Genomic DNA, 11,954 nt, shown 5'->3' with positions numbered 1-11,954 from the left:
CATCCCTCTTGAATTGCGGCGCCCAGAATTGCACGCAGTACTCCAACTGCGGTCTGACCAGCGCCCGATAGAGGGGAAGTATCACCTCCTTGGACCTGTTCGTCATGCATCTGCTGATGCACGATAAAGTGCCATTGGCTTTTCTGATGGCTTCGTCACACTGCCGACTCATGTTCATCTTGGAGTTCACTAGGACTCCCAGATCCCTTTCCGCTTCCGTGCCACCCAGCAGGTCATTCCCTAGGCAGTAGGTGTGCTGGACATTTTTCCTCCCTAGGTGCAGCACTTTGCATTTCTCCTTGTTGAACTGCATTCTGCTGTTTTCTGCCCACTTGTCCAACCTGTCCAGGTCTGCTTGCAGCTGTTCCCTGCCCTCCGGCGTGTCCACTTCTCCCCATAGCTTTGTGTCATCCGCAAACTTGGACAGAGTACACTTCACTCCCTCGTCCAAGTCGCTGATGAAGACATTGAAGAGTATCGGTCCAAGGACCGAGCCCTGCGGGACCCCACTGCCCACACCCTTCCAGGTCGATACCGACCCATCCACCACGACTCTCTGGGTGCGACCCTCCAGCCAATTCGCCACCCACCGGACTGTGTAGTCATCCAAGTCACAGCCTCTTAACTTGTTCACCAGTATGGGGTGGGATACCATATCGAAGGCCTTCCTGAAGTCTAAGTATACGACATCCACCCCTCCTCCTGTGTCCAGGCGTTTTGTAACCTGGTCATAAAAAGAGACTAGATTAGTCAGGCACGATCTGCCTGCTATGAACTTTGTCCCCCCTTGTTCTAGTACCTCTGGTCTAGGTGAGACAAACTCCCCGTTTATCTCGTGGTTGGTATTAGCAGCGCATCATTAACAGCTCATAACAATCTGGTTAATGTTTCTAGTCAACTTGAAGCTGGATCTCATAACACCAGAGGAAATATCTTCCTGAGCACTAAATTTATTCTTTCAGAGCCAGTGATCATCGAACTTTAATTAGCTGGAACTGCACACTATAAATTGGTTGAGAAATAAATATTTAAGAGTGATATTTCTGTACCGATAATTGAAACATTATTTATTGCATGAAAATTGGGTAATATGGTCTAGCTTTCTCTGTTTATTGGAAAAGCATAACAATTTAAAATGTCAGTTATTTATTATTAAGAGCAATATTAGAGTAAAAGGCTGAAATATCATTCATCATAAAGAGGTGACTCATTGCCAGATTGCTGCATTAAACATGAGTGCTGTTTCATTTTACATTTGCTATATGACAAAGCAGTACGATTTTTTGCTAAAATGCTCATACCTCTCCATGATTTTGGAGCAATGCAGTGCGCTGTTTCAGAGAGATGGCTGTGTGGGTTTTCCTAGGAAAAACCCTAAAGTCTGATTTAAATTAATATGGTGTAGTTAACTGCCAGCAATTTTATAGGATCGTGCATTATTTGAGTAAAGCATGAAAGTCTCCATATATTGTTGACCAAAAAACTAAAGTTTGGGCCTTAATTTCAGCACCTTCCTGTTAATGGGAGAAATAGGAAGGGTGGGATTTTCAAAGTCACTCCAATTAAGATCGGACTTGCTAGTTCAATTTGCATGTGCTCACGTGTGTGTGAGAAAACAATGCTACTGGTATCTTGAATATATTCTACATCTCCACACTTCATTTGTCGAAATAACGGCTTCCGCATTCACTGTTCACAAACCTTTTTAGCTGAAGTTTTCTGCGCTGGGTATGCTGACACAACGCCACTTTGTGATGCATCTGTTTGAGTTCTGCATGTGATCCACATCCTGGACTTTTCTACGTTCATATTACTATTTTTCACCTAGCAAAAGTACTAGAAACATTATTTCTATCAATGAAATGATGTTCTTAAGGAGACGCATGAGTTTTGTTGTTCAGGTAAACACCTGTTGTCTATAAAGAAGATAGTGTGTTGGGAGTAGCGTATTCTTAGTCTCCACTGATTTAGGGTAACACCCAGAGTTATATTCACAAATCTGTTCTCCCACCTCTGCAACTGCAGTCTTGTCTTTATTTTGTACCCTGTATTCTTCTTTTTTTCTGTAGACAACATGTGTGGTAGGTTTACCAGGCAGTTATCTGGGAATCCAATCAGATGTCTGTTCTCCATATTACTTTGTAGTTTCAGTACCTAAATATTGGAGGTACATTTGCTCTTTACCAGTATGCTGCCTTATACCAAAAAGGCTGTATTTTCTTGGGTGCTGAGTTAAACTGGTGATTGCAGCCACTAATGTGTGCTGCTCAAACAGCATTGCTCATGTCTGTCATTGCCTTTTATGAGTTATTTATTCATGCGGTTTCTTAGTTCAGCTTTGTGCCATGGCACTGATTGCTGCTGTCGCTTCATCACATTGCATAAAGGTGTAATTCTTTCAGACTCAGATAATGGACAGAGATAATCTTTCCATTACAGAGAGATCATTCAGACCTGAAATACCTGTGCTCTGTTTCCCTGCCACCTGAGAGATTCAGGCTTTTTCTCTCCAAAGAAAAAAATCCCACTAGTTACTTTTTGTTCTTGAGTCTTTGAAATATTTTATTTAAATGTCATGAATAAGGGCCAATCATTTGTAATTTCTTCTATGGAAGAACCACTGCACAACTTATCTGAAAGCCAGAATATAATGACTCTTGCATTTATTAGTATCTCGCAACTCCACACAGCTTCTGAGCTGAATTTTTACTCCAGCCCATGGCATTATCCAGCTTAGCTTTTCACGCTGGGACAGACTGTCAGCTTCTTCTGCAGATACGGTTGATCGGGTTCAGGCTTCATTGATCACTTCCATGAAGAAGTATTTCCCCTGTACCAAGTGGCTGTTACCCACTTTTCTTTAGAGAATAACTACTAAGAAGGTTGTCACCAGCAAAAGTATAAATAGTGTGGCTCGCATCCTGGACCAGCGTCCCCTTTCTCTGCCTCGTAGCTCTGCTCCTGAACTCTTGCCACCTGCAGCTACCCCAGCCCTCCCTAAAGCAGCTGCACCTCACCCTTCCCTCCACTGTCTGTCATCACCAACAGTTGCAATAGAGAAAGCCTGGATCTGGGGTGCTTCTTCTGGGTCAGTATTGGGGGGCTAGTTTCCAGTTGCCCACCCCTAACTATGTTAGTGGTGACTAGAGGCAGTTGAAAAATGGTATTTCCATCCCAGAGAAATTCAGGATCTCAATTTCCTCCTTCCCTTCCTCTTAATTAGAAAGAAGCATTAAAACTTGCCAGAGAAAAGCAGTACTGAAATCTTTGGTGAAACATCAGAACGATCTTATTGAGACATTTTGTTTAGCGAATGGCAACTGTTCCGTTTCAGTAATGTCCAAACATTGCAATATGCTATAAAACATTGCATATGTAATATTTTAACCTTTATTTGTGTAACGAACATTTAAATGATCATGTATCATAATGCAATAAAAGGATAGTGTAACAAAAGAATACATTTAAATTTAAACTAGCTCAGATTTTTTTCCCCCGTTGACAGTTTTTGTAGAACACGTTCCAGTTCTAACAAAGCCGTGGTTTTGCGTGGATAGCTTACTGATTTTTGTGGGGTTTTTTACTGGCTCCCATGATGACTGCTGATTGAAAGAAACTCATGTCTTTCCTGACTGTCTCGAGTTAAATGGGAACACAAAGGCAAATTACGGATAAGATTGCTAATACTGGTTTATAGTGGGGGTGAAGCACCAATTCTGCTTCAACAGGCAGTAATCGTCACCTTGCAATTGAAACCATTGTTCGATCTTAACTTTGCCAATGCATTATTCAGGTATTGATCACCCCTTCTTTTTTTTCTTTTAGGAGTAGTGGGGAATGAGGCCTATTGGGCCAACCTCGGCCATGTTTGGTTTCCTCGGCAAGTGTAGTGTAGAGACAACTTTTTGCTAAAAACTGCTGGAGCATTACGCTTGTCTCTAATCAGGAATTATTTATTTAATAGGCTTGTAACTGAAATTGTAGTTCTTGCAGAGTACACATAATGGCAAACAAACTCCTGGCTAAACTCTCGTGCAAGTAAATGGGAGTCTTAAGCAGTGAAGCCTAACCAGTAGTTACCACGTAGAGACCAAAATTTTCAAATCTCCGGAAGCACTAAAAAAGGGGAGCCCTCCAGTTCCCAAGAGGTGTGGCTATCTCATGGCAAGGGTCCTGCAGCTGTCTTATTACTATAGTGAAATGTCTTTCATTTAAAATTAATTATTTAAGTAAATGCCTTTGATCACTGGGGTGATCAAGTTGCTAGTCTGAGATACAGTTTTATTCCACTGAGAGGCTGATTTAGTAGTCTTACCCCTTTCAAAATCACAAACTCCTAAATCTAAACCGTTTTTTCTTTCAAGTGTTCAAGTAGTATATGACATCCGTGTTATATTTTGTGACAGACCTATACGTATATACTTATACCTATGTTTTGTGACAGATGGATACAATGTCCATGTTGTTTAAATGGCTTCTAAGCCCAATGAAAGTAATAATAGCCACGTTGTTATACATATGCTGGCTTCTAGAACATATATTCTAGGCACTCAAAAACGGGGGTAAAATGATACAGTCTCCCTATGCAAAGCAATGTAAATAGACTACTACAATACGAGGTACCACTATCAGCCTTCTGGTTTTTAGGCATCCCAACAGCTCCTTGTTGTTTGAGAGAGCTCCACAAAGCACTGAATGCCATCATTTACAATAATTACACTAGCAACTTAATTTTCACATGCAGTTGTGGTAGAAGTGATGATGATAAGTTACCTTTTTCTCAGATTACTCAAAATATAGATAAGATCCTGCCCTTCCAACCTCCGCACTGGTCTAAACAGCTGCGTGTGCACGGGAGGGCAGTAATTAGTCTTTGGCAAAGTTTTGCATGTATTTTATAATTATATTAAAATCTGATCAGCAGTAACCCGCCTGCATTTGTTTTCAGACAGACTTGACAGGGTTTTGCTTCAACTTTGTAAGAAGCCAAGGTATCTTTTCTTTGATGTAATACCTTACCATGGTGTTGCAAGCATGGCTTACGCCTTCCCTAGTTTCTGGAGGTGGCAGCCATCCTCTGTTATCAGAAGAGCTGACACAACACACATCTAGTATTAATTATTACTTAACATTTGTACACAGGTTTACATGTCACCGAACATCAAAGTATTTTCTGGTGTTTGGTAAGCATATAACAATTTTTGCTTCACTTCTGTTCATTTCTGTGACAAAGGCTGCATGAGTACTAGCTGCTTTGCACTGCATGTTCTAACATGCTTCAGACTCTAAATAGCCCTTCATGCTAAGTAGTGGAAATTTAACCCCAAGCTGTTCATCAAGCAATTTGCAACAATGCCGTACAAAAAAAGTTTGATAGGTTTGGGGGGAAAATCAACAAAAACGAATGCTTGCAGAAACCAAATCATGCTAATAAGCTTGTATGTTGATTAATGGAATATGTCGCAGAAGCCTTAACTATATTTGAGTTGGTCTAGTAAAAGAGATCAGATTTACCCGAAGAACCTTGTCTAACTTCATGCTTGTCGCTCTTGTTGATAGTGTATCGTCCCTGGTCAAGACTGATAGGCTAGTAGAGGCTGAATTCAAATAGCACTTGAAGATGCTGACAGGAACAGAAGAGAAACGTTGCACTATGTGTTCTTAATGTAGGTTTCTAAATGTTTATCACTTTTTCCACCCCCAGAAATAGCGTAGATCGAAAATTCGAGTTTATGTTATGTTGCAGTATGCCGACAGTCTTGTCCGTAGCCAATGAGTGTAGAATCTCTACGTTTTGGGGTGTATGAAAACAGATGTTGAAGATGTACGATCCTATAGATAGAGCAGTGGTTCTCAACCAATTTGCCATAGCGGGCCCCACTTGCAGCTATCAATGTGTTGTGGGCCTCATCCAGTAGGACCACAGCTGGAGTACTGCATCCAGTTCTGGGCACTGCACTTCAAGAAGGATGTGGAGAAGCTTAAGAGAGTCCAGGGGAGGGCCACACGCATGATTTAGAGGCCTGGAGACCAAGACGCATGAGGAGAGGCTGAGGGACTTGGGATTGCTCAGCCTGGAGAAGAGAAGGCTCGGGAACCTTGGTTGGAGCCTATAAGTATATCAGGGGCGTACGTCAGGGTTTGAGGGAGCATCTGTTCACCAAGGCCCCCCAGGGGAGGGCAAGGAATAATGGGCACAAGCCGATTGAAGATTGCTTCGGGCTAAGCATAAGGAAAACTTCTTTCCCAGTTGAGTGCCGAGGGTTTGGAACAGGCTGCCCCAGAAGTCCAGTCACCCACCCTGGCGATCTTCAAAAAACGTCTTGGCGCCCACCTTGTTGCGGTCATCTGATCCCAGTGGCCTTTCTGCCCACGCGTGGCGGGGGTGGCTCTGATGACCTGTAAGGTCCCTTCCAGCCCTAACACCTATGAAACTATGAAACTTCACTTCCTGTGTATCCATTTTAAAAAATGTTTTAGCAGGATGTCACATGGGCTGCAGCAGTGTGCTGATTGGGCCGTGGGTTGAGAACTCACGATTGCTATAGAGCTTGCAGTTTGATACGTTATTCATTGCAGCACTCATTACACAAATGAAGGTTAAAATATTATATATGTAATGTTTTATTTTATTACATGTGTATGTACATTTACCTTATTTTCTGACACATGTAATATTTTATAGTGCGTTGCAATGGTTTGACCTTAATGGCAGCTGTTCCATTGCAGTAAACAAGATGTTTCAATAAGATGACTTGGATGTTTCGCTAAATATTTTAGTATTTCTGTTCTTTGGCAAGTTTAAATGCTTCGTTCTAATTCGGAGGCAGGGAAGGAGGAAATTCTAGAAAATCCTAGGCGTGAAAAGCAGTTGAAAGTGGTTGTTTGTTTAGCCCTCGGTAACGACAAGCTGGGACCCAGTTGTTCCATTGACCTGTTGCTATATTGCATTGACAGCGAGGGGGTAAAGCAATATCAGGAATTTTTCCTTCCTGTAATGCAGAATGGATGAAGAGAGAAACTAGACCTCAAGGTAAATGATTTAAAGCTAACTGGCAAAATTATTTAAATCTTTTAAATACCTGTCTGGCAAAGATAATAGGTTAAAAGACCGGATACCGTATTTAAAACTTTACCACTGAGATGGTCTCCTGTTTCATTTTCTTTTATTTGGTAAGAGAATGCTTTCAACGTCTCGAAATGATTGATTTTTTGATTTTTTTTTTTTTTTAATGCAAAACTTTGAGAATCTACGCTGTGTGAGATCAGGCTGTTTGTCTGTCTGCCTGCTGAGGGTTTGACCAGAAGGGAGCAGTGGGTAGCCAAGGAAGTGATAACATCAATAGGAGATAATAACATATGTCACAAGGATGAGCCACATGCGTTCAGATGAGTAAGAAAGTGACTTAAGAAAATAAATAAGTATAAATAATGTCAGGTCTAATGCTTGTCTAATGCTTTTTTTTCCTGGAAGACTCTGGAAAGTTATGGATTTTATAAATCACAAATGCTGGAGAAATGAAACCTATTTGAAAGGTAAAAATGTTGTTAGAAACTCAGCGGTATAACTGTAAAAATAGAAAAAGAAAAGATCTCTCTTATTACACCTTGGCCTTGTGAGCTAAAAGCCAGACCATTCCCAGTCTGTTTCTTTAGAGCCTTTAGAGCAATCTCCCTCAAAAAGAGATTTTTAATGCATCTAATTTAAAACAGTAAAGAAAAACCTGTAAGTGATCTTGCTTACGTAAAAGAAAGGGGGAAATATATTTGTGGGTCTTTGATGATGATAATTTTGACCCCTAAATCTCTCTGGTCACAAATCAGAGCAGAATAACAAGCAATACTCAATTAATGTAACTTCAAAGAAATGGGAGGGGAAGAGACGGAGACATTTTACTGAAAGGGTTTGAGATGCAAAGATTTTAAGCGATATCTCGTACAGGACCAACCGCATAGTGGGGGTTCTTGTTGAACCAGCGTTCGGGCATCAGGTGTGAGAAAAGGCTACCCAAGAGCCTTATAGTTGCTCCAGTAAAAGGTGCCACAAAAACCCCTTGCTTCTCAGATGTGTCCTGGATCCTCATGGCTCCAACAAGACTTCAGCCCTGCTCCTGAAAACCTTCGTGTCTTCCCCTTGTTTTTAACCGGCTGTAAGTATAACACTTGTCTAAGCAGAATATTGGCGCTGTGTGGCGGACATTGCCTTGCACGTCTGGTTGGGTACTGTTCTGAACTTGTATATTCATCTTTTTGTAATCCCAGAATTATAAACTGCTCCAAGGACGTATTTGAAGGCATGAGAAGCTAGGTAGAAATGTGTCGCCTCGTGTGTTTCTGCATGTATTCAATAATTGTCTGTGGGCGCCTCTACATGTTCATTAAGGCGCTTTTGCTAATGCACATTACATTTAGTACCTCTGGGTATTTATACATGTGCTTCGGGGGGTGCTTTAATTAGCACAGCTCTGAGAGACGTGCTAATTAGAAGCAACCAGAGTGTCGCATGTATTAATGTCCCCGTGCTGAAAAATGGCAAAGGACACTTTGCACTAAAGCTCATCGAATGAGCTTTGGTTTAGAGTGCCCCACCACCACTTTTCAACGTGGGGCACTGACACACGTGACGCTCGAGTCTGCTGGAGAACGGGAATTACCACGCTCCAGCAGACTCGATTAATCGAGACTGCTTCCGTGCGTCGGAGCAGCCTCCCTGCACGTGTATAGGAACCCTGCATTGTGAGGTACTGGAAAAGGTGCGTTAGCCTATTTTAACGCACATTAGCAAAATTGCATGGTTTTTGTGTGACGCTTTAATGTGCGTTAGCTTATTTTAATGTGCATTAGAGCGCATGTGTAGATGCACCGTATATAATATTATAGCCCCCTTTTTTCCCTCCAGTCGTTTGCACTGGCATGTGTCCCTTGGGCAATAGTTTGATTATTTGTAGAGTCACGGTGTTTTGCAAATACACATGATTTTCCTGCGGTGATTATAAAAATCCCAGAAACGACAATTGCTGTAACTGAACTGATGGCAGTAGCGTGTTCAAACACATGCTCAGGAAGGTTTGAGTAAGGATTGTCGCTTCCAATTCTCAACGCTAGGCATGTTGACTCCATACTTGGCTGAGTGACCACGTGAAAATATCCTTTGCTTTATGTTTCCTGGTTAGAGAAGCTTAGCTTAACATGTCGCTTGAAGTATTTGACGGTGTGGTCATGACCAGATTCTCAGTTGGAATAAATGCAGTTGCATTGATTTTTTTTTTTTTTCTTTTGTTTTGTCTTGGTTTTTTGGAGAGTTACAGTAGTCTACACCAAAAGAAACCCCCGACTAATCATGTATCCGTGACCCGAAGTTTGCTGGTACTCCTGACCTCCAGCGTGAGATCTGTTTGATTTGTGCTTCTATTATCTCTGTTAGGATCGGTTCTCTCAGTAACTGGATCTTTTGTACATCACAGGACCGGTTTTATGTATTTTTTGCTATGGGAAATGCACTGTTTAGGCCATATTTAGCCCTCCACTCCTTATTCTGTACACACACTTGTACAAGCTCGCACACGTGTGCACAGGATAAAACAGCCTTCACATTAAGGCTGGACCGGGCTGGGCAGTTGATGAATTTTGCAAGTACAGCTGACATTTTGCTACAAAATCATGCTACTTACAGGGCTCATCTACACGTCGTACGGCGACATAATTACTGCACCGTGTTTTAGTACTTCCTTTGGCATGGCGCGGTAACCGCCCGTACTGCACGGCCCGCTGTGCCAGGGGAGCACGCTGCTATGGCAAAGTAGCTGCCGGGCACGTGTAGCCCCACGTGGTCACTACGTGGCCGTCGCGTGACGTGTAGATGCGCCCACGTGCAAGTTACCAGACATGCAGGTGCAAAGTCCTTGTACTATTTATTGTGTAAAAACTTTCCAGTGCTGAAACGTCACGTATTTTAGAGCAGAAGTGCCCGGAGCCAGCAGGAAGATTATTTGGTAGAGCCCAGTTATGAAAACTTTGCCTTAAAACTATGGTGAATTTAAATGTCGTGTCCTAAACCAACCTGCCGAGCGGTGTCACGTTCTACCGTCATGTGGTGACGCATCAGAAATGTGTCCTGAACTCTGAAGTTACTTAAAAAAATCTTGCCTGAGTAATTTCCAGCTGATGATTGTTCTTTTGGCAACAAAAATATAGAAATGTGAGGTCTGGAGTAGGGCTGTCCAACTTGGAAGTGGCAGGGGTCATACTAGATGGTCTGTGGGCTTCCAGGGCAGGTGCGTCGTGGATGCACCAGAAGTCTGTGTGCATCCACATGCCCACGTGTCTCCGTCACTGTCTCCCCACCCCTTCCCCTCCACTTCCAGCCCCCGTGCCTGCATGGACACCCCCACATAAGCTGCATGTAGCTGGAGGGAGGGGGGTGCCTGGAGCCCCTAATGCTGCTGCCACCGCAGCCATAGTGTGAGCCCAGGCCGCAGCTTGACCTTGGGCTGCACATGGCCCACAGGCCACCAGTGGGGCAGCCCAGGTCCAGAGGATCAGATGTCCTACTACCCGCCCCTTGCTCGCTGCAGGCGTGTTCCCGTCGTTCGAACGACGAGGCTTCCAGCATTTCCTTCCCAGCGGACGGAGATTTGGAGGCCGACCCTTCAGCTGGTAGCTACGATTACTTTCGAAATGAGGTCTCCCGTTATTACGTGGTGCTGCTAATTAGAAACCGAAGGTGTTGCTGCGCTTCAAGTATTGATTGTGCCCATTTTCTCTTCTAGGATGATACCAGCTGCTAGTAAATCTTTTTTCTTGACTGATCTGGTGGCGGGACGCGAGTACGATCTCTGCATCCTGGCTGTCTACGACGACGGGTTGACATCTCTGACCGCGACCAGGGCGATCGGCTGCGTGCAGTTCACCACGCACGAAGAATACAAGCAGTGCCGCTCTCTTCACGCGCAATTTCTCGGAGGAACTATGATCATCATTATCGGTGGGATCATCGTGGCTTCGGTTCTCGTTTTCATCTTCATCCTTCTCATGAAGTACAAAGTCTACAACAACCACCACAAAAATAAAAATACTAAAGTCAGTAACGTCTGCTCTCAAACCAATGGTAGCCAGAGCGGGTCAATGGCGCACTCGACTTCCAAACTGACGGAGGGCCGGGAAAGTTTGCATCAGGAGTGCTCAGGAACGTCCAGCAAAGGCAAAACTGTTGTCGACTTTGATTGCGAAAGAGTGACTCTCACTGACACAACCTTTTTAACAACTGATGCAGTATCCTAATAGCAATGTGACAAGAGCACACACACACCAAGGTGGTATCGCTTGAAACATTTTAATGCGAGTGGTTGTATTTTAAGCTTCACTACTATTGTCTATTTTTAAGATCAGATGGTTTAAAAAAAAACTATTTTTTTAATCTGTAAAACAGTTCCTGCATTCTTAACTATTTTTGTTTCAATATATTAAATATAAAGTGTGTGATTTACAAGATTTTTTTTTTTTTTTACTGGTTCTTTTATAACATACACTTGCGGTATTGAGGCAACTACATAACGATGGGTATTTCTTTGGTAAAATGCACAATTCACTCGTTCAGTTTTGAACTGGCAGCAGGACGTGCTCTCGGGATCCTCCGGGTTTTTGTCTTCTCGTGGCAGAGTCATTTAACAAGTAAAGTAGTGATTCGTTAACAGTGAAACGCAATGAAAAAAGTCCTCAACTTGTTGACCGTGATTTGTTCAGCGTTGTATGTTCATTCTAGACGTGCGAGCCACAGAACAAAAAAGAGGAGAAATGGGGATCAGGCCGGGGGGGTGCATGGTCCTAACAGGTCGTCTGTGGGGAAAATACCACACCAAAATAAGGAAAACGGCATTAAAGTTTTCAAATAGTTGTGCACAAGTATTTACTGATGCAGAACTAGTTTATATTATATTGCCTTGTGAAATCCCGCT

At 42.8% G+C, this 11,954-nt stretch overlaps 1 protein-coding gene across 4 annotated transcripts in view; it reads left to right on the top strand.

Moving 5' to 3' along the window:
- Positions 1-11,474, top strand: part of LOC102386865 (leucine-rich repeat and fibronectin type III domain-containing protein 1-like protein) — a 120,813-nt gene extending 109,339 nt beyond the window's left edge. For all 4 annotated transcript variants that reach the window (XM_006033178.3, XM_025214950.1, XM_006033179.3 and 1 more), the window contains one exon: positions 10,770-11,474. In XM_006033178.3, coding sequence (XP_006033240.1) covers positions 10,770-11,280 — 511 coding nt within the window. In that variant the 3' untranslated portion in view covers positions 11,281-11,474. The remainder of the gene's footprint in view (positions 1-10,769) is intronic.
- Positions 11,475-11,954: the final 480 nt, after the last annotated feature.

This window comes from Alligator sinensis, unplaced genomic scaffold (genome assembly GCF_000455745.1).
Source record: "Alligator sinensis unplaced genomic scaffold, ASM45574v1 scaffold1302_1, whole genome shotgun sequence".
NCBI lineage: Eukaryota > Metazoa > Chordata > Crocodylia > Alligatoridae > Alligator > Alligator sinensis.
Note: the sequence above shows the minus strand (reverse complement) of the source record. Positions and strands in the feature narration are given on the sequence as shown.